Genomic DNA, 22,117 nt, shown 5'->3' with positions numbered 1-22,117 from the left:
ATCACGCCAAAACACTGTGGTATATCATAATATTATATATGTAAGGAAGCTACATTTTAGACATTAATAATGCATTTGTAATGAACGTAATTTCTACAAGTTCTTTTATTTTTAAATCTAAATAGGTTTCTCTCAGTCTAGCTTGACAGAAGTAGTGTTGTGGGGAAGATATTTCTAGACGGACAATGGTCATTTCCTGCTGTCCGTTAGTTTTAACAGTCCGCCAAAAAACAGCACACTTATGCCGAGAATAAAAGAAAAATTGTGCATTATTCTATAATAACATGAATTGACGCAATTATTCTGCGAGGTTACACAGCGTCGTAATGTTTAAGTGTAATTAGAAACGTTGTGTAAACGGATTTTTTCGGGTTTACAATGACGAAGTGGCTAAACTGAAGTGCTCTGACTGACATTGTGCATTCAGTGTTTTGAAAACACAGTAAGTGTTGTTGTAATATTGACTCATTGCAGATAAACGTATTTCACTGTTTAGCTTCTCTGAATCAACTGTCGACTTTTTCATGACTTGACAGTGTGATCTTGAAGATGCTGAGGGTCGGTCGTGTCCTCAGTTTGAGGCTGGCAGGGAGAGGAGCAGCCAGACTCTGTTCCAGTAACCCACCAAAACCTTCAGCATCTCTGCCAAAGTCCTCTCCACGGCCCCAAGCTGAGAAACAGAGGCGTAGACGAGAGCGGGAAGAGGCTATACTGACCAGTAAACACAGTGTAAGTAGGAAAGAAGCATTAGGAAAAAGTAAGTGCTGGAGACTGTTCCATCTAAGGCAAGACATATGGAATATAAAACACTGAATTACACCTACATGCAGCAGGAAATAATATTATGGTGATATATCACTGTGTGTGAAGATATTTTTCCCTCCATGGATTTGTACTGATATATTAAAACAAGTCCAGTACCTGCAAAGGGGACATGTGGTCAGTTTGCCATACATTCCAGAAGCTAATAATTATATGTACTGTCAGAGCAGTTACCACCTCAGTTTTGCTATAAGGTAATACTGTATATTTGACAGATTACTGATACTGTAATAGATAGAAAGGAAACACAGGGCAGAATGTGCCACAATATGATGTGGCCTACATTTGCCTGGCCTACATTTGCCTGAAATATATGCACCACATGATGCTGAAGTTCTCTGACACACCTGCCCGTTCAGCTCCAGTTCATCTGTGGTTCAGCTGAACCTGTGATTGTTTTGACGGAGCATCCCGTTCTACAGTTTAAAATCCTGTTCTAGAGTAGTCACATGTTTCAGTGTGTTGTAGAATAGGTCCAACTTTGTAGAGGTTTATTTTCCTCACAGACTGTGTAGTGAAAGCAACATGTCAGCAACAGCAGCAGCAGCTTCAGTATTCCATCAATGTCCAAACAGGTCATCTTCATCCATGGTGCTACTGTGTGCTGGAGTTTCATGCACAGAATGGAAAGAAATAGACTGAAAAAGCCTGAAACCACAATTCACGTTTCAGTTATTTGTGTGAAGGCGAGCAGTTTCTTGGCCGTTGAGAGCTAGTTGAGGGTGGTGTTATAGGCCTAAAATCAAGTTCTCACATATGTTATTTGAGGGGGAACCACTGCACTCTCAAATAATTTAGCTGCTGCATAATCTACTTTATTCTGATGAATACGCTCACTCATACAAAGCCTTAATGATGACACTCCATACTTCAATGTGTATAACTAAAAAAAGATTTAAGAGTAAAACAAACAAACAAACAAATAAAAGGCTGTATGCAGTGTTGATTGGGCCCTTGCACTGTTGTGCAGGTCAAGGGTGCTGGTGGGATATTCTCCAAAACGACAATGATCCCAAACATTCTGCAAAATCACAGATGAAAAAAAGTGAAAACCATGACCTGACCCAATAATGTCCTGCCTTGAATCTAATAGACATAAAATAACAAAACTCCTCCAGCATAGAGAAGCTGAAAAAAATCATCTGTGGAGAACAGCTGTCATCAAAAATAAAGGCGGATATACAAAATAGTTAAACAAACGAAAATGAGGTCTCACTAATGAGTGAGTGCACTGACTTTTGTCGTTCTGTTTGCTTAATCTAGCAAACTGACTACCTGACAAATCAATACTTCATCACATAGATGTAGAAATCATATAAAAAGTTAGCATAGCATAGGACAGTTACAATATGTTCAGGGATTTCTATGACTGCCCATGCTGTCCTGTCACATCCAGACATATTAACCAAATGTTATAATATACAACAAAAAATCTTAATTATTGACCCACCTTTATTTCAATGTTTCTAGACTTCTGAGGATAAATCAGTGACATGGAGTGAGAAGGAGAAGATACTGTATACTGCTCCAACACCTCCTGGGACAAAGAAAGGTGAGGATTTCCTGTGGTTTGTTGGACTTTTCCAGCACTAGCTTGTCTACATGTTGTATATCTCTGTAGATCCTAAAGAAGCTTTTTTAAAATTATTTTGCAGACACCAGCTTACCATTCCCATCCTCATACAGTCCAGAGTATGTGGAGTCCAGCTGGTATCAGTGGTGGGAGAAAGAGGGATTCTTCAGTCCAGAGCAACATGTGAGGATGTTTTTACAGAAAAACACACTATACACACACTATACTCCAAAGTGCACTTTCCCTAATCTACACTCTGGTTTCTTCATTGTTCCCAAATGAATCAGATTCATAGACTATTTTCACAACAAACAGTTTGACTTGTCATGGCAGCAAAAGCACTGATGGAACTAATAACCCGATGGCCCCATTCCAGCAATTACTGCAGTGCATTGGAGCCGGCATTAATGTTATTAGTAGCCACTGTGTGACAAAACATCTGATCTGAAGAAACATCTCTCTCTCAGATTAAGTTTTACTCCACATTCTTCTCCATCATCATGTGCAACAGTTACTCTGTGCTCCCACATGCGCTGACACACCCAGTCAGAGCCCAGAAAGCTGAAGGACCATTTTTGATTTATCACTCAAAAACTTTTTTAGGTCCTGTTATGTTATATTGTTTCATTTTGATAAGGAAGATAAGATAATAAGATAATCCTTTATTTAGCCCACAGTGGGAAATTAAACATAGAATTATATATTATATCTTCTAGTCAACCCTGTGTGGTTGCCCTAAAAACTGTTTTGATGATAGTATGTGTTGGATGCCTTGTATATTTAAGATAATTATATTTGCCCCACCTAGCAGATAGCAAAATTATTGTGGTGAATACTTGGACACATATCTGTGTTTTTTCTAGGCTCAATATATGCCTGGTTCCTTGGCCAAGTCTGCAGAGAATGATGTCAGATGCAACTTCCACTTCTGAACCAACTCTGGAGGATAAGAGCCCAGATGTGGAAGTATATGGGCTGGACTTGGCCCGAGGACCCAGGGATATGTTGGGCCAGAGGTTAATTTTGCTATTTGGACAGTTGAAATAATGGAAGACAGTTTAATTCCAACCCATACCAGGCTGTCTGTCAGAAAAATGGGATTTTTTTTTGGTCTAAACTTTGAAAACCAAGTACAAATAATTTTTAGTCTTGTTTTTAGCTGAAGAGAAGTATCCTAAGGTCAAACCATTTCTGTCTGTGGTTGAAGAAAAAGTAATTTTTGCCTTTCTTACTTCAGGTCTAGAGAACTATAACTCTCTATCTTCTCATATCACGATAACAGTATATATCACTACATAATATATTATCTGTACATTCAATGATTTAATAGTTTATATATAATGACCACATGGAAAGGACAATTTCTTTTTTACATTTTAAATTATGTACTCAAAAATGAATGATACTCATTCATATGTGACGCAACTCAACTTGTGTGAGGTGTTTTTGGCTTGGCATTGTGTACCTGGATTTGACTGTTTTCACCAGTGCACGAAACACCTGTTTCTAGACTGTGTAGATTGAGGCCATGTCTGTTATGTCTTTGTGAGTCTTTGTTGTATGGTGTGCCGCAGGCAAAAGCCTGCTCTAACACTGAACTCTGGGGTTTGTTCTGAGCATCTGACCGTTCTCTTGTGCCTCTCATTCATAAACTCTCTCCATATTCTTTGACGTGGTTCTTTCATAGGTGGTAGAAGAGGTTGGTGGTGGGACTAGTGTGCGGCATCATTTGCAAAGTGCTGTTTTCTGGTCTGTGTCTGACTTTTCGTAACCAAACCACCACCGCACTACAGCCCCTTGTTTAGGAACGAGCTCCTCGATTTGTGTTGACCCTTTGGAGTCTATTTGGTTCCATCTCACTTACACTCGCCATGCTGGTATTCACGTTTCTGCCTGCATCCATGTGGTGGGGTGACTGCAAACCATCATCCAAATGATGAAAGTCATGCGATATATATCGTCATATCGCACAGCCTTGTGATAAATGCTTGGCTCTAAGTTATATTAAGATCTACTAAGACCATGTGTACAAGGATGCACAGTTAGGTTGGCAGAAAAGGCTCTTCAGAAAGTTCCTAACTCTGTATTTGCAAAATGATGATGATATTATTATTATTAGTAGTGGTAGTAGTAGTAGTAGTATTACTGTCCAGTGATTAAAAGTGTTTTTTTTTTTATCACGTTACAAGATTTCACTGTAAAAAGGGATTATGACTAATTTGATTTCATTTGGACTTTAAGGACAAAAAGAACAATGTGCAGTAGAAACCTGCCTGTACACACTTAAGTTGTGTCTGTTTCTCATTTGCTTTCACATTTTTAAACTTAATATTGTCCTGTCTATTCAGGAGAGGTTATCTCACTCTGTGGATCGGACGTTCTCTCTGTGTATCCCTCCACCAAACGTGACTGGCACTTTGCACCTGGGTCACGCTCTAACTGTGGCTGTAGAAGACGCTCTGGTTCGACGGTAATTGCCAACTACATATGCAGCATGTTGTGCTAAGTACAGATTTTCACTAGATAGGAATTGAGTCAGATTGTTTGAGAAGGCTTATCGGTTGATGGAGCTGTAATATATCCATTTTTAATCCATCAGGAGAAGGATGCAGGGCTACAGAGTACTGTGGGTTCCTGGATGTGACCATGCAGGTATTGCAACACAGGTATGACCACTTCCTCTCTTCTCCCTCTTTCATGACAGTCTGGGATTCTTCAGATAGGTTCATATTTTCTAAAGTCTCTCTTAAAACAAATTTTCATATGCCCATACTGTAAGTTGAAAGAGCTGTGGGTTGTTAAATGTTTCTCCTGTTCATAGCTGGCCTGGAAAAGATCCTTTCATCTCATTCAGTTATGTTTGTGTGTTAGACAGTGGTGGAGAGGAGGCTGCTGAAGGAGAGAGGGAAGCGTAGACAGGACTTCACCAGGGAAGAGTTTCTGCAGGAGGTGTGGAAGTGGAAGAACGAGTAAGTCTTCACATTAACAACATAACTTCACATCTACTGTTTGCTCTATCGCCGTGTTTGCTTCATTAGGTTGAGTGCTTTTGTCTCTGTGTCTCCCAGGAAAGGAGAAGAGATCTACCACCAGCTGAGGAGGCTCGGAGCTTCTCTGGACTGGAGCAGAGCCTGTTTCACTATGGATCCAGTAAGAACGCGTGCATTCACATCAGTGTTTTGATGAGTATGCAAACAAATGTAAAATGTAGCACCTTTGAACTGTTTGTACTGTGTTGACTGTTTTTATTTTATTTCAGGGTTTCAGCAGGGCTGTGACTGAGGCCTTTGTCAGGCTGTGTGACTCTGGTCTGATTTATCGCTCAGAGGGTTTGGTCAACTGGAGCTGTGCCCTGGAATCTGCCATCTCTGACATAGAGGTGATACAGCTTCACATGTTTCTACAGTTTATATAACACATGGACAAAATAATGGAAACCATATATAGGGCATAAAACACTTAAATGACTGAAATAAGTAAGGCTCCACTAGCAGTGGCTCCGCCTCTCTCAACAGCCAGAAGCAACTGTATAATCATCTTTCCAATGATCAGTATGACTAACCCTCACACTGTATATTAGACTGCTAGCTAACCTAAAATATTAGAATCAGTTTATAATGATAGTCCATGAAATATAGAGTTTATTAAAAGGACCATTTTTATTTTTACATTTTCACAGTTTCCCAAAAAAATGATGACATTCACATTTTACACAACATCCCAACTTTTTTGGAATTGGGGTTTGTATTTAGTAGTTCTATTTAAAATCTTAGTGTAGTTCGCAGGAAAAATTCAGAGAAATTTGATGAATACGGGCACTGGTCTGCCTCCATGTGAGAGGTTTATGTTTAAAAATCACAAGAAACCTTCAACCCAATTGTAAACCTGGTCCATCTCTAATGGCACAGACAATGGTGCACCATTAAACACAAACAGCAGGATGAGGTCGTCTGTTTCCATGTCCACTCATTAAACCGTACATTATTAAATGTGTTCTGTATTCCTTTGCTTAAATCAATGTAAAGGTTGTGAATTTGTTGTCAGGTTGACTCGAAGGAGCTGTCTGGACAGACCATGTTGCCTGTTCCTGGTTATGAAAACACGATGGAGTTTGGAACAATGTTTACCTTTGCTTACCCCATAGAAGGCCATGGTGCGTATTTGTGACTGTGAAAATATGACACATATTGTGCTTGGTCAGTTTTATGTTATATTACAATTTCCTTTTGCTCTTGTATTTTAGATGGAGAGGTGGCAGTGTCCACCACCCGTCCTGAGACTATGCTGGGAGATGTGGCTGTAGCTGTTCACCCTGACGATCCCCGATATCAGGCTAGTACAAATTTTTGGTTGATGTTTTAATGAGGGTGAAGCAGTCCTGGAATCTTACAGATTTTAGACAGATGTACACCTAGTTAGGGAATATGAACGATGATAAATCAAGCAGTATCAGGGAATTGTACTTCACAAGAATATGGCAAAATATGTGTTCCAGTTTGTTATATTCATATTCATTGCTTGAGGCTTTTTCAGCCCAAATAGACCAAGCTATACTAGATTAACAAGCTCAAAGAGTATTTCTCCATGTAAAATCTTAATCTGAAAGTACAAGCTACTACAGCTGTCGGATAAATCTAGTGGAGTAAAAAGTACAATATTTTCTTCTCAGTTGCAGTCGAGTATTAAGTTACATAGAATGGAAAATACTTGAATAAAGTACATAAACTTCAAAATTGTACCAACATCATCATTAGCAGTCAGACAGCAGTCATGTTCACTGACTTACTCACACTAGTCCAATATGATCAGAGATGCCAAAGATGCCAACCAAATGCACACCAAATCTGAATGCTGAAAACGAACAATAACTGAATACAAGATGAACTTTGTGAAGACAGCTGTGCTCATATCTTTCTGCTTTATCCACTTTATTCCAGGCTGTTCATGGGAAACAGTGCAGGCACCCCTTCACCAACAGACTCCTGCCCATCATCACTGACTCAATGGTGGACATGGAGCTTGGAACTGGTGAAAGCAACATTCTTTCTAACGCAGTCTCAAAAACTGAACATCAGAAGCGAGGGAAAGAGAGAAAGAGAGAAGAGAAAGATTTTTACGCTGTTGTTTCTGTTATTTTGTCCACCCCTGGACATGCTGAGTGAATACTGTTGCTCTCATACTATCTGAGTTGCTCCTGTTGACTTGTGTTTGTGTATTATAGGTGCAGTGAAGGTGACTCCTGCTCATGACCACACTGACTTCCTGCTGTCACAGAGACACTCACTGCCACACATCACTGTGATTAGAGGAGATGGGACCATGACACCCCCCTGTGGACAATGGCTGGAGGTGCACGAAAACCACTGTTTTTATTAATATCATGTAAAGTGTTGAAGAGATATGATTTATCTGGATATGTCAGTTGTCTCAGGTTGCAACTGACAAAATGCAGGCCATGTAAAACACTGTTGGAACTGTGGTCAGTGATAGAAAAAGTAGAGAGGCTGAGCAGGTTTGATGTTATGATTTTGTCTCTTTTAAGGGAGTGAAGCGTTTCGATGCCAGGCAGCTCGTTGTGGATGCACTGGTCGAGAAGAAGCTGTTCAGAGGAAAGAAGAGTCATGCCATGACTTTACCTGTCTGCAGGTAGAGGAACACACACACACACACACACATCACCAACACCGAGTCTGTTATTTTCCTTCATACAGAATCATAACTAAGCTTCACCAGACTTACTTTTAAAAAAAGTAAACTTCACTACACAAAAGAATATAACTGCTGATAACTGTACACAACACACTCTATCCAGTGTGGACGGCTGCAGCAGTAACAATTAGTAATGGTGGATAACACTGCAGCAGAGTGTATTCTCCTGTGGGTGTGTAATGAATATTTCACCTGCTCTGTTCAGCTCTGACTGCTGCAGTAGCAACTGGAACAGACAGCTAACAGCGAAACTGCCCCCCTGTTGTTAAGACAGTCTCTGGACCTTACTGACCAACTGACAGTCTCTATGATATTTTACTGATCTTATAAGAGAAAACGCATTGCTGAGTAACTACATAAGAACACATCTTGCTAAAAGTAAATGACACATTTAAACTAAGATACTGTTAAGTTAAAGATAAGAAGATGCAAAATATATTACTTTTAATGGCAAATATAACATGTTACTATAGGAATATTTTAAAGATATAATTTAAAGAAAACTCTACAAGGTATTATACAAACACTGAAATGATAAACTGATAACCAGTGCTCAGATATTTTTTAACATGTATTACTTGTTGATAGTGTTTTCCATCAGCTTTCATGCAACAGTGTCATTTCACTCTTGTTTCAGATTGACTTTCTTACTAAAGTCTCTTTAAACATTGTTTTCTGACTGTGCTGCTTTTATAGGCCAGATGACAAAATGTCTTTAAGAAAAATACTGACAGTCACCTCAGCTGCTCTCAGTTATCACTTTGTACCGATCAATGAGCAGCAGCAGGATGTGCGGCAAGCACTTATCTGACTTATTTGTTGATTCTGTATGCAGCCTGAAATGAATAGATGTTAGCGAGGGCTGAGGGCAAGTTTCTTGGATAAAAAAAGAAAGTAGACTGGTTTAAGCAATATGTCTATAGATTTTTTTTATTTCATTTTATTACTTTTATTTTTCTAACTTAAGTGGGTCTCCAATTTCTAAAAACAAACATAAGCACTTGCTTTCCTGCACTTTGTAACTTATCTCCTGCTGCTATTTTGATGACATATATTAGGCATAATATTCCTTTTTCATATTTACCTGTTATAGCAGCACAATGAACAGGGTTGCAGACATACAGTATATACAGTTGAGTCCGTAAGTATTTGGACAGTGACAGTTTTTGTAATTTTGCAATGCCAGAATGGTTTGGAATCAAAGCCATCAAGTGGTGTAAGTGTAGACTGTAGTCTTTATTTTAAAGGAGTTAAACAATTATTACATTAACTGGTTAGGAATTACAGCTGTTTTGTACATAGTCCCTTCATTTTCAGGAGTTGATTCCAAGTGTTGAATTTGCATTTGGCAGCTGTTCATGAGAAATCTCAAGAAGTTCAAAGAGGGGTTTTTTGTGTTAAAGACTGACTCCATATTTTGTTTGTTGCATGGGTGGAGAACCACTGCTGGACTGATCTGTTTTTCAGAAGTATTGTGAATTCTTCTTGAGCCATTATGTGGTTGCTGTTGACAGCTGTATTGATTAAAACTGATGCATATCAGCTTTGTCTCAGTTGATTGGAATACAGACTGCATCCTGTCCATTAGACAGACACTGTGTTTCAGTTAAACTGTGGCTCTATCACATTTCTGCAGCTGTTCCAGTGGTGTGCAGTGGTGTTTCACCATCATACGTTCTTAACCTTATCAGCCAGTTTCTTTTGGTTATTTGTGGTTTTTGGTAACCTTCCTAAAAACTTCCTAAAAAAGTAAAAAAGGCACATGTCCTCTTTCTCTAAGTTGTTCCATTCTTAAATGACTAAGAACCGCATCTGTCTGCTGACTAAATGTCTTGCATTTGGCTTTGGACACCAACTGTGTCACAAACGTCTGTAATGTGGTAATGTTCTTATATTTTTGTGGATTCCCTCTTCACTGTGTCATTATTCCTTCGTTCCTCTCTGTCTTAGCCGTTCAGGAGACATCATTGAACCTCTGCTGAAGAAGCAGTGGTTCGTCCGCTGTGATGAAATGGCTAAAAAAGCTATACAGGTAAGTTGGTGGCTGTGAGATGTTGATATTTAGGTCAACTTTTATGTATTTAAGGATTTATAGTGGCATCATATACAGTTTTCTCAAGTAACCGTGTCAGGCTTTATCATAGAGTTGTCAAGTGATGTCAGATGGGACTTTTTCATTTCCTGTTAGGCTGTGGAGGATGGACAGCTGGACATCATCCCTCACTTCTACACCAAGACATGGAAGAACTGGCTGTCTAACATCAGGTTGACTGCTCTGACCTTTGACTTGGACAGAATTCGTGTATTTGTACAGTGGTGTGAGGAGGAACAATAGCAGTGTGTGTGTGTGTGTCATTGTTACTGGTTTGATTTGCATGAAATGACACCACTCTGATGATGAATGAGTACTTGTTTCAATGCATGGGTTGTCAACAATGTCCCACTGTTTATTTCACAGTGATTGGTGCATTTCCAGGCAGCTTTGGTGGGGTCATCAGATCCCTGCTTATCAAGTGGAGCTTCCTAATAGCACTGACAAAGAAGAGGTTGGGTCTGTGCATATTTGTATGTTTTAAGAATAATACTGCTAAGAAATGTTGCAACCCTGAACTGAAAGAAAATGGCAACAGAACTGAATGAGTGATTAGGTAACTGGTGTACTTCCCACAGTGTAGACCGGTGTCAGACTGTGGTGTAAGTTCCTTACAGTGCGTGTGCTTGTGTTTGTGTATTTGTGTCTGTCATAGGCTACTTTTGGGATCAGACTAGAGACCACTTAATTGAGGAAGGCTTTACCCAGTTTGGGAAAAAGCTGGAGTTTGGGTCAGTGGTTAGTCTCCAGGAAATTAATGCAAGTCTATGTAATGTCTCCAGAAGTGACTGAGATCATTGTGTGTGTGTGTGTGTGTGTGTGTGTGTGTGTGTTTGCTGTAGGAGCAGTGGGTTTGGGGACGGAGTGAGGACGAGGCCAGACTGAGAGCTGCTGTCAAATATGGAGTGAGGCCCGAAGCCATCACTTTGACTCAAGGTTATTCACATCCGTCTCACTCCTTATCCTGTTGCTGTATCAGCTGATGAAAACCTTACTCTATATTAGCAATCACAAAAACTAGAAAGCTCTGGTTGCCACTGTTTTTGTAGCTGCTAACACTTCTATTCTTCACTTCTTATAATATTGGTAATACTGTTGATGTTGGTTTTACCACTGCTATGACCAATTTGACAACTGATGCAGTTTCACTGTGGTGATGCTTTGGCTTTGTTTCTCCGATCTCCATCATAATATTGCTTTCCACAGATTTCCAAACACTAAAATGTTTCCAGCTGTCAAATGTCCCACTCATTACGTGTTGTATTGAGTATTAGCTGATAAATTGTTAAGAGGAAACCATCTAGCCTCCAACTATAACTCCAACTTAAAATAGTTTTGTTATTGAGGTGTAAATAAATTCCTTTCATCCTCATGCTGCCGGTGTCAGACCCTGATGTCCTGGATACGTGGTTCTCCTCAGGGCTGTTTCCCTTTGCCATGCTTGGCTGGCCAGAACAGGTACTGCACCTCCTCCAGCTACCTATGGTACACAAATAAACAGCCCCATCCCACTGTATTATAACCCTAGCCTCACTTCCTACAGACCACTGACCTTCAGCGCTACTACCCCAACTCTGTTCTGGAGACGGGCAATGACCTCATCTTTTTCTGGGTGGCAAGGATGGTAATGCTGGGCACAGAGTTGACTGGACAGCTGCCCTTTAAGCAGGTACTTAGATAATGACAAAGCCAAAACAAAACAGTATTCAAACACTACTGATGAGTCACAGTGTCAACCCATGCTGTTGCTTTCCTTTTCTCCCTTTTCTGTCCCCATCAGGTTCTGTTTCACTCTCTGGTCAGAGATAAACACGGCAGGAAAATGAGTAAATCTCTTGGAAATGTCATTGACCCATTAGATGTTATACATGGAGTCTCTCTGGAGGTAGGTCACACACGGACTTGGTCCAGGAGGCATATTACCATTAATGACATAATGATTAATGACCGATATCTATTCACGCTGAATGAATGGGCAGAGCTTTGAAGGTTTTTCATATTCCAGCATACTCAACCTAATAAAACAGGAATTCTTTTCCATTATCTCTATCTATATACAGCACACGTTTAAGTTATCAGTGTCAGTAAAGGTCCTAAGCTAAAGGTCAATTTTTAAAAGAAAAAAAATGTTGGGTAAGTCAATTTTGTGTATTTAAATTCTCCTTTGATCCTCATTATTTAATACTAGTGCTAACAAAATGCAGTCTGCCCAAGGAAAAGCTACAGTTAGCAAGGAAAATTTCATTTTAGTTGTCTTTCTGTGTCCTCCCCAGCTCAGCTTGCCTGTGTTCAGGAGGTGCATCAATACCAGCGCACTAATATACCAAAACCCTAATAGAAAACTGTGAACAATAAGTTAAAGAACAACTGTGATGTGATTTCTGGGGATTACTGACTGTGACTTATGTCTCCATTAAGAGCCAATGGGCTTAACACTCAGAGCCACAGACAGGGTAAGGGTCAGAGTGTAAGAGAGTGTAGTGTGGTTTTGGTCTTTTCATGGGATTTGTGCTGAAAAGCATTAAATAACACCCATGTTATTCTAGCAGATTTTACATGTACTACCTTAAAAACATGAGTGCCTGTGTCAGTTATTATTCTACTGCCACTTGACAGTGTTGTTCTGTGCTGCTATAAAAAAATCAACAGCCAGCAAAAAGCTGCTTTTGTGAGACCGTTCATTTGTTCTTTTTTATTTAGCATAAAAAGCACTGTATTGCCACAAAAAATACATTTCTGACATCCATAATCAGAGGTAGGAGTTTTGAATGTGGGATGTGAGAAGAATAATACTGTCAGAGAACTGATAAGGTTTTTCTGTTGCAAAGTGACTGTACAGCTGATAGTATTAAGTAGGAAACAGTCCACAGAGACAGACGCCTGTTCTATTCCCCTGAAAAGACGTTTGGTTGTGAGAGTCTTTTCCCTTATTTTTTTCCCTCCCAGAGACTTCAGGAAAAAGTGACAGAAGGGAACCTTGACCCCAGGGAGAGGCTGGTTGCCATGGAAGCACAGGTCAGCTCCCCTCTCTGCTATCTGAGTTTCATTCTGGCTGACTAAGTACAGTCATTACTTCCTCTCTTATCTTTTTGCTCCATCTGCTTCCCCACAGAGGAAAGACTTCCCCAAGGGGATCCCTCAGTGTGGGACTGATGCTCTGAGATTTGCCCTTTGCTCTCACAAGATGCAGGGTGAGTGACTCTCATCTCTCACTCTATCTGCCAAGAAAGACCATTTGTCAGAGTGAAAGTGTGGAGCTGTGTGAATGTAATGTAACGTCAAGAAGATGAGGTGCGACTTTAAAGAGACAGGAGAGAAAGCAGTGAAGAACTGGACTACATACTAGTTTTCCCCTAGATCTTTTGTCACTCACTGGTTGCCCTTTCCAGGCTGGCAGATGATCTGCAATTCATTTTCATTTTGCACTGTGCAACAAGGACATACAGCTTCTCTGCAACAATGCCAATGTGTGTAATTTTTAGGAGAATTTAGGAGTGAAATGTCTCTCTGGTTAGAGTTCTTTCCTAATAATAATAATGATAATAAATGAGTTCAGCAAATTTGATGTGTTTGTAGACTAGGCCAGGGGATGAAATCTCAACATGTTTTTTTTTTTCCACTCCATTTTTCTGAACATAGGAGCACACCCTCCAGAGCCACAGATGACGTTATTCACAGATTTTCACAGTGTTGATGTGAATTCAAACAATAAAAAGCCCTATGTTAAAACTACACAGGGAGCTGTGTTGGTAGGGGCATGCTGCTTCGGGTACCATTGAGACAATGGAATATGATTCAGGAATTGTAGTTGGATTAACAGATTAACAGCATCTTGTGGGTGACATTGTGTTGTATTGCTGCAAATGTTGAGCCAGGTTCACCTTTCTTGCCAGATGATGCTGTATTTTCTGCTAGTGTCCTCATTAGGGCTAAAGCTGGTCTAAACACAGCCCTACATGCTAGCAAGACCACAGAAATTAATTGTACAGTGGAGTGCCTCTTAGCATTGGATGAATTAGCTTTTTTTAATAACTGGCTTAGAGTTAGCTTGTATAGCTTCTAGCATTCAGACATTTCAATATGATCATTTTAAACTTTTTAAAACTTTTTGTTAGATAAAAACAAATTTGTCCACATTTGTACTGTGGAGCAAATTACTGAATGAAGATACTGACTAACCAATGAGGTGACTGACACTGGTACCTTATCCTCCTCTACTAATGGGGCAAACCTGTTCACCTTAAATGTCTGTTTACATTCCCTCTGTGTGTTTGACTGCGTGTGTTTTTAATGCCTCTTTATCAGGAGAGGACATCAGTCTGTCCATCTCTCAGGTCCTGAGCTGCAGACACTTCTGCAATAAAATGTGGCAGACGCTGAGATTCACCCTTGGGGTTTTGGGTGACAACACAGCAGCAGTGGAAACACTGGAAGAGGTATGGAGAAGAACCTGGAGAATCCATAGAGACACTCGGTCTGTGTCTTTATTCCTAATTTTATGTATGTAGTACATAACCTCAACAAAACAAAAGCTAGCACTGCCTCTACAGTAACTGTGTGTGCTTCTGAGGTGGATTTGGCTGAAAATCTGCTGAATTGCTTCACAACACAACTCATCGCTTTGTAGTGCAAAAACAGAGCTGTCCATCAAAGCAGCAGCTTTTATTGTCTGTCTACAACAGCGGTGGAGGCAAGGATTGGCTTAAATGTAGAAATCGGTTTGAATAATCCAAAATGTTTTGTACACACCACGTTCAACACACAACAAACTACAGTACTGTATAAAATGAAGGATCACTGTCATTGTCACTGGTACGAGACAAACTAACACAGGTAAGTAAGGCAACTGTGGTATGACATAAAGGCCACCAGTGGTTTTGCCCATAGCTCTATTTGTCTGTGGTGGCTACAGCATTGTACAACACTTCATTTGACTAGCTCAGATTGATATTTAAAGGAATATTTCCACATTTTGAGAAATGCTCCTGCTTGATTTATTTCTGAATGAGATGACATGGTAAATACCACTCTGATGTCTGAATGTTAATACTGCATTCCTGTCATATGGTAAATACATCAGTTACCAGTTTCCTATTTGTATATACTGTCAGCAACAACAAAGCTCTAATCACAAAAAGGAAACTTGGAATGTTTTTTAAAGCTCTTAATTAAGCTGCTAAAACATGAATGTCTGAAAAGACAAACAAATATGACACCTAATGTCAGACAGAATTTGTTCCAAATTTAGCATATACGTCAATATCAATATGTTGTCAGTTCACAGTATTTCTAACCCTCACACAACCAACTCTGCTCAACTATCAAATATCTTGAGGTGTCTGGCAACATAAATCGTTAGAATCCCATCAATGTAGCACAAGTCGGAGGCTGGAGTCAAGATGTGGTTAGCCTAGCTTAGCATAAAGACTGGAGGCAGGGGGAAACTGCTTGCCTTGTTCTGACTTAAGTACAAAAATACTGAACATGAATGAACAACTGTCAGTTGCAGTGACTCTGCACACTAGCTGTTCCCCACTGTTTCCGGTCCTCATGCCAAACCAGGCTAACTGTGTCCTGCTTCGTACTCAGCACACTGATCTGACTAAACCAAATTACTGGATTCCCAAATGTTTAACCATTATTCTAAGAAATATAGTACCTGTAGGCATAGAGCACATACTGTAGCAACTCAGGCAGCAGAAACAGATATTACCCCTTTTTGGGGAACTTACTGGAATAATTCCTTGAATTTTGTGTTGTGTGCTCCCATGATTCAGCAGTTGAAGACCAGAAATTGATGAGTAATTAAATGACTGTAAGTGGTCTGCTCATGCTTTGACTTATGTAAGAATCAAACTGAACTAGTTAAAGAGGAATCAGTTCTATCCAAGAAGGCTGTATTGAGTTAAGTGTAAAAGACATAAAAATGAATCTGAGTGAATCAGACAAATTTACAGTGACACAGTGACACAGTGAAGGGGGTCCAGCTAAAGCTCTGCTTTGAAATCAGGAGTCTGTAATGTAGCTTTAAGCTAAAAGTGTTACAAAAGATGTGCTGAATATACCGTTTACTGTTTCTTGTGTTTTACAGTTTTTCCTTTTTCCAATTTTCAGACAACTCCTCTGAGCAGCATGGACCGGTGGATCTGCTCCAGACTTTACAGCACAGTATTACAGTGTGAACAGGCTTTTGAAGCCTATGAGCTACACACTGTCACATCTGCCCTGTACTCCTTCTGGGTCCACAGCCTGTGTGATGTCTACCTGGTGAGGAAAATAACTTTCACGTGGCATCATGGGTATACTTTGATGTCATCAAAAAAGGACAGATTAGAACATAGATCCTCTCTTGTTTCCTTTGTTTTAGCCTTAATCTACTTATTGTCTAAAAAAGAAGGGTGATATATTTACCTGATTTATTCATGGCAGCAGGGATGCTCAGTCACAGATGTAAACAGCTTAGCATCAATAAAGCAGTGTTTAGGATTATGGCTGACAGTAGTTACCCCAGAGTGGAAAATGTATCTAGTTTCAGTAGTCATTTCCTTCATTATGTGTGTGTCCTGTAGGAGTATGTGAAGCCTGTGCTGGTCCAGCGGGATGAGGAGGCAGAGGTCCAGCCTGCCACAGAGCACAGTGGCAGAGCCAGGCAGGTGGCCAGCAGTGTCCTCTATCACTGTGTATCTGTGTCTCTGGCCTTGCTCACCCCCTTCATGCCCTTCATCACTGAGGAGCTGTGGCAGAGACTCCAGCCATTCAGACCTGGAGCTGCTGCCCACACCACCAGCCTGTGTTTGCAGCCGTACCCCTGCTCCTCTCAGCTGGTAGGACTGCAACCATCAAACCTCCTCACAACCACATCAAGGGTTTGCCCTCACCAGATTTACATATTGGATATATTTACACTGGGGTTCCACCACATTTAAAAACATGCCTATATTTGATATCGTCAACCTGTTTGACTTTTTCAAAAGTCGTCACAAAGTCAACACAACGGCAATCAATGTGGACTAAACTGTGCATCACTTTTCATTGCTTTGACACTTTAACAGTGACTACATCTTTCGTCTTTACACCCCATTTTGCATGCTTACATACTTATGCAAAAAAATTAAAACTAAAGACGTCATGATAACATATTGTCAATTATCTTGGCGGGGGGCGGAGCGGGGGAAGTTTGGTGGGACAGACGCTGACTCTACTGTGTTTCACGTCACACCTCTGAATCTGGAACACCAGCACGCTATCTAAAACCACACACTGAGTTGGCATTGTGCTGCCATTGTTTGGTTCAGTGTAAACGAGCAAAGGTGGCATAATGATGGGTCTTATTAATGGTGACAGAGTGGTATTCACTTGTTTATATTGTACTGTAATACAACAAACTGACTCTCCTCAGTTAATCCAGCTGTCATTCCTAAACTAGGTGTGTTTGACAATGTAGTTCTTGCTCATTATTGTAGCTATGTGTGCTCTGCAGAGCACCATGATCTTTCAGAAAATGTACTTACTCACCTTTTCATTACTATACTGGTCACTGCCTATGTTTAGCTTGGGTTGAACATTAGATGACAGTAGCTCAATAATATTCCTTTACTGGACATTTTGAGGAAGATTTACTAAGTCGAGCAGCAGAAAAGAACAACTGTGGCTTCTCAGATGTTAGACGCTACATTGATTACATGTCGAAAAGGAAACTGGTCTAAAAGTGAATGTCTTTCACATTTTTTTGTGTGTGGGTGTTTTTTTTTCTGTCAAACTGTCTGCTGTGTCTTGGCTAAACACATGGAAATATTTCTAATGAGGTCCTGGATCCCTCTAACAGGTTAATCCAGCCATGCTAGAGCTGTCTGTCATGTTGCATTTGGTTGTATTTAGCTGTGTATGTAGTACTGAACACTTAAACTAGATTTGTACAACGTTTGCTCACTGAGCACTTTAATAGGAGCAGCATATTAATACTGAGTAGAGCCAGTCTTTGTGTTCATAACAGCTTCAGTTCTTCGTGGCATGGACTCCACCTCTGCTGTTGTAGTCCATCCACCTCAAGATTGGATGTGTTGTTCATTCTGAGAGGCTTTTCTGCTCACTGCAATATATGATTGTGTGAGTGATTATCTAAGTTAGTTAGCTCCAACGAGCCTTCTCTCTAGCTTTCAACAAGCTGTTTCTGTTCACAGAACTGCTGCTCAATTTGATGTGAACATAACTGAAGCTCCTGATCTGTATCTGCAGGATTTTATGCAATTTATGCACAAATAAGCACATGTGCAGGTGTACCTACTAAAGTGCTCAGTGAGGAGCAGATACCTGGGTTAAAAATTACATACTGGCCTGCTTTATCGGTAAAACAGACGATGAATTTGAAGTTATTTCACACCGCTAGTTTGCTCTGCTATACCTGATCTTGCTTGTTTTTATTCCTAAATTTACTCTGGCTGGATTTTCAACGTTCCCCTCGTTTTAGCTGACGTGGTCTTGTTTTTAACCTCTTCACCCTAACAGGAACACTGGCATTTCCCTGAAGAGGAAAGAGATTTCCTGCTGGTCCAGGAAGTGATCCGAGTGGCCCGCTCACTACGAGCCCAGTGTGGCATGACCAAAGAAAAACCCGCCAGTCAGTTGAAAACAGCCATTTCAAAAATAATATTTTACTGATGAATTCTGAAAGACTGCTAGATGTAAATGCAGTAATGTTTAAATTAAAGAAACAAAAATGATGAGTCTTATTGATCATTAATAGATGGATGGATTACTTCATTTATGTTCATATTGCTTATATGTTGTGTGTTGTGTTTCAGTGTGGGCAGTGTGTTCACCAAGCCAGGCCCAGGTTCTCAATCACTTTAAGTCAGCTGTTTGGACTTTAAGCTGGATATCCAGCCTCCATATCTACTGTCCTCAGAGAGAAGACAGCTTCCACTCCAGTCCTCCACCTAAAGGAAGCCTAATTCGTGTGGTGGACCATACCTGTCAGCTACACCTTCAAGTTCAGGTATACATCAACTTCCCTCTGAAATGATTAAGTCCACAGCTGCCAATATTACAAACAGGCATGATGATGAGTGGGACTTTCAGGTCAGAATACAGAACAACAGTCCTGCAATAAATCCTCCTTCATGAAGGTTATAATGTTCAGTTTTTGTTGAAACTGTTCAGCGAGCAGCTGATTGAACTTTTATTTATCCTACCATCATTGATGTCACAAAAGCTTAACATAAATAGGGTGGATAAAAAATTGTTGGTAGAACTAAGTACTAATAACTGCAAGTCTATCAGTCAGTGCAGACTAACCACCTCCCGCTACCATCTATCCTTCCTATCCAAAAATGAATCGCAGGGGTGAGGTATACCCAGAACAGATAGACACAAACAACCATTCACACTCACATTCACACCTACGGTCAATTTAGAGTCACTAATTAACCTGCATATCTATGGACTGTGGGAGGAAGCTGGAGTACCCAGAGAGAACCCACACAGGCACAGGGAGAATATGGAGACTCCACACAGAAAAGGCCCGGCTGAACGGGGGACCCTTCTTGCTGTGAGGCAACAGCGCTACCCCCTCCTGCCACTACCACCACAGCAAAGAAAAAACTCTGTAGCTCTGTATAAAGACAGATTGCAGCTATTTACTGGATCAAATTGAAAACGTATTTGTGTGTGCATGATGTATTACACATGTAATTTTAAAGTACTCCAAGTGAAACCCTGTGAAATGGATTCTACATTGACTTTGCAGTGTGCTGCCTAACTTAAAAATCAAAATGCAACCTGGAATGACATGAAATGAAGGTCTTAAGGTGTAGCCTTATCACTTACATGTATATTTGTGCACATCAGTGTGCTGTTGTATTCCACTGTTTAAGGTTTTCCATGTGATGATGAGGATGCTGATCATGTCTAACATACAGTATTATCTGATTTCCTCTCTCAGAGTGGAATGAATGTTGGCAAACAGATCCTGCAGCTCTCCCAGCGCAGAGACAAGCTTGTTCCAAAGCTGGAGGAAATCCTCTGCAGAGTCCGATCTCCAAACTACCTGACAAAAGTTCCTGCTCATATCAGGCAGCAGACAGACATTAAGGTGAGCACTGGGCTGTCAGATGCAGGGGTGCTACTACTATTTACACTTATCATTGGTCTGAGCCAGTGGAAAAGTTTATATTTTTGTGTGATTTTGGTCAACAATACCCCAGTACAAGAAAATCTGAAAAACAAAATCTCATGAGTTTTGTCTAACCTGCCACCACCTGCCTCGACCCAAACAGATTTCTCTTGTTCGTACTATTCCACTTATACAATTTTTGCTACATGTTTTACACACACACTCTTGGGATGGTATTGTTGTTTTGGCTGTCCACCCTCACTCTTTGGTCCAGACTGAAATGTCTAAATAACTGGTGGATTGCCATGAAATTTGTTACGGACGTTTGTGTTCCCCAGAGGTTGAATCCTAATGACATTAGTGATGGACTGCTATATAATGATGTTCTGACATTTGTGGTCCCAGAGGATGAATCCTAATGACATTAGTGATGGACTGCTATATAATGATGTTCTGACATTTGTGGTCCCCAGAGGATGTCTCCTAGTTTTTCCTCTAGTGCCACCATCTGGTTCATTTCTGTAGTTTTGAGCACAATATTTGACCACTATTGGATGCACTGACATAACATTTGTCACAGACATTGTTCCCTCAGGGTGAATTGTAATTATTTACTTTTAAAATAAATAAATGAACATTTAGGTGATAACATACTTATTATTTCTTAATATTTTCCCCATGAAATGAAATATAAATCTGTTTCCATAAAATTAAGAATGATGGATTTACATTTGACTTTTTTTTTAACAAGCATGTGTAAACATTTTCATGTGACTCATATTTTTAACCCCTCTTTGTGTTCAGATGGCAGCCTTGCAGCAGGAACTGAAAACCATTGAGGAGCAGCTGAAGGTGCTGCAGGAGACTCAAACAACAGAATAACTACAGCCAACAGGAGTTACAGTAACTGTGTGAACTGCTGGACATCACAACTGATGATGAATTATTTATAATCCTGTCTGAACTTGAGATCTCAGCACTGCTTGAATGAATGACATTGAATGTTATCATAATATGTTGTTCACATAATGCACATAATCTCTTTGATGAACTCTTATAATTAACAATTAAAAAGGCTGCAGGTAGTTATGGAAAGGGACATACATTTTTTATTAATGCATAAATTCCATTGGTTACTCCTTAACAGCAGGTAACCGTGTCTTGTCATGGCCTTTCAAGAACTGTGATCACAAATTGCACAAATGTGTCTTTTCCTAAATTTGACTAAAATTTGGGGATCTCAGAATTTGGTGCCAATCCCAGCTGACATTGGACGAATGGTGGGGTGCACTTCAGGTTCCCCATCAATCACAGGGCTGACATATAGAGACAACCAACCACTCACACTCATGTTCACACCTACGGGCAATTTAGAGTCACGAGTTAATCTAACCTGCATGTGTTCAGATTGTGCTAGAGCCGGAGTGCCCGCAGAGAACCCACGCAGGCACAGAGAGAACTCCACACAGAAATTAATAATAGTGGGAAATTGCTGTGTTCCAAAGTCACTTCAGTGACAATAAAAGCTAAGAACACAGACTAAAAGTAAGACCCTCATCTCCAACCCGACAAACACGTATTGAACATGACACAGTGTAAAAGGCACAATGTACTTGGTACAAGTAGTATACAGCATATAACAGTGTTGTCAGTTATACACTGTAATGATTTACACTGTGGTTGGTGCAGGATTGTCCCTTCATATTAAAATACAATTAACTGTTCCTCTGTTTTCTATTGTCTTTGAAAGATGCTATATAAATAAAGTTTACTGATTTTATTATTATTATTATTATTATTATATTAATAA

General features: G+C 40.1%; 1 protein-coding gene across 2 annotated transcripts; it reads left to right on the top strand.

Moving 5' to 3' along the window:
* The first annotated feature begins 176 nt into the window (after positions 1 to 176).
* On the top strand, positions 177 to 22,031 carry vars2 (valyl-tRNA synthetase 2, mitochondrial). 2 transcript variants are annotated; one of them, XM_018695509.2, is made up of 30 exons: positions 177 to 442; positions 537 to 729; positions 2,293 to 2,374; positions 2,478 to 2,578; positions 4,744 to 4,865; positions 4,995 to 5,061; positions 5,267 to 5,364; positions 5,464 to 5,545; positions 5,655 to 5,774; positions 6,440 to 6,548; positions 6,639 to 6,727; positions 7,333 to 7,423; positions 7,617 to 7,744; positions 7,938 to 8,041; positions 10,055 to 10,136; positions 10,293 to 10,369; positions 10,563 to 10,650; positions 11,045 to 11,132; positions 11,584 to 11,654; positions 11,740 to 11,865; positions 11,977 to 12,081; positions 13,143 to 13,211; positions 13,309 to 13,387; positions 14,502 to 14,632; positions 16,311 to 16,463; positions 16,766 to 17,020; positions 18,702 to 18,813; positions 18,998 to 19,191; positions 20,137 to 20,286; positions 21,112 to 22,031. In XM_018695509.2, exons 2-30 carry the CDS (start codon positions 550 to 552, stop codon positions 21,187 to 21,189), a joined length of 3,231 nt encoding a protein of 1,076 aa, XP_018551025.1. In that variant the 5' UTR covers positions 177 to 442; positions 537 to 549; the 3' UTR covers positions 21,190 to 22,031. The 2 variants fall into 2 exon arrangements, with proteins under 2 accessions (XP_018551025.1, XP_018551024.1); XM_018695508.2 differs by having other exon boundaries at positions 11,039 to 11,132.
* The last annotated feature ends 86 nt before the right edge of the window (positions 22,032 to 22,117 follow it).

Source organism: Lates calcarifer, unplaced genomic scaffold (assembly GCF_001640805.2).
Source record: "Lates calcarifer isolate ASB-BC8 unplaced genomic scaffold, TLL_Latcal_v3 _unitig_4112_quiver_405, whole genome shotgun sequence".
In the NCBI taxonomy this organism is placed as follows: Eukaryota; Metazoa; Chordata; class Actinopteri; family Centropomidae; genus Lates; species Lates calcarifer.
This window is presented reverse-complemented; position numbering and strand designations above follow the sequence as displayed.

Coding starts and splice junctions, on each gene's coding strand:
- vars2 (XM_018695508.2), top strand. CDS start 550: ATGCTGAGGGTCGGTCGTGTCCTCAGTTTGAGGCTGGCAGGGAGAGGA. Junction 2,375..2,477: donor ACCTCCTGGGACAAAGAAAG/GTGAGGATTTCC, acceptor ATTATTTTGCAG/ACACCAGCTTACCATTCCCA. Junction 5,365..5,463: donor GTGTGGAAGTGGAAGAACGA/GTAAGTCTTCAC, acceptor TGTGTCTCCCAG/GAAAGGAGAAGAGATCTACC.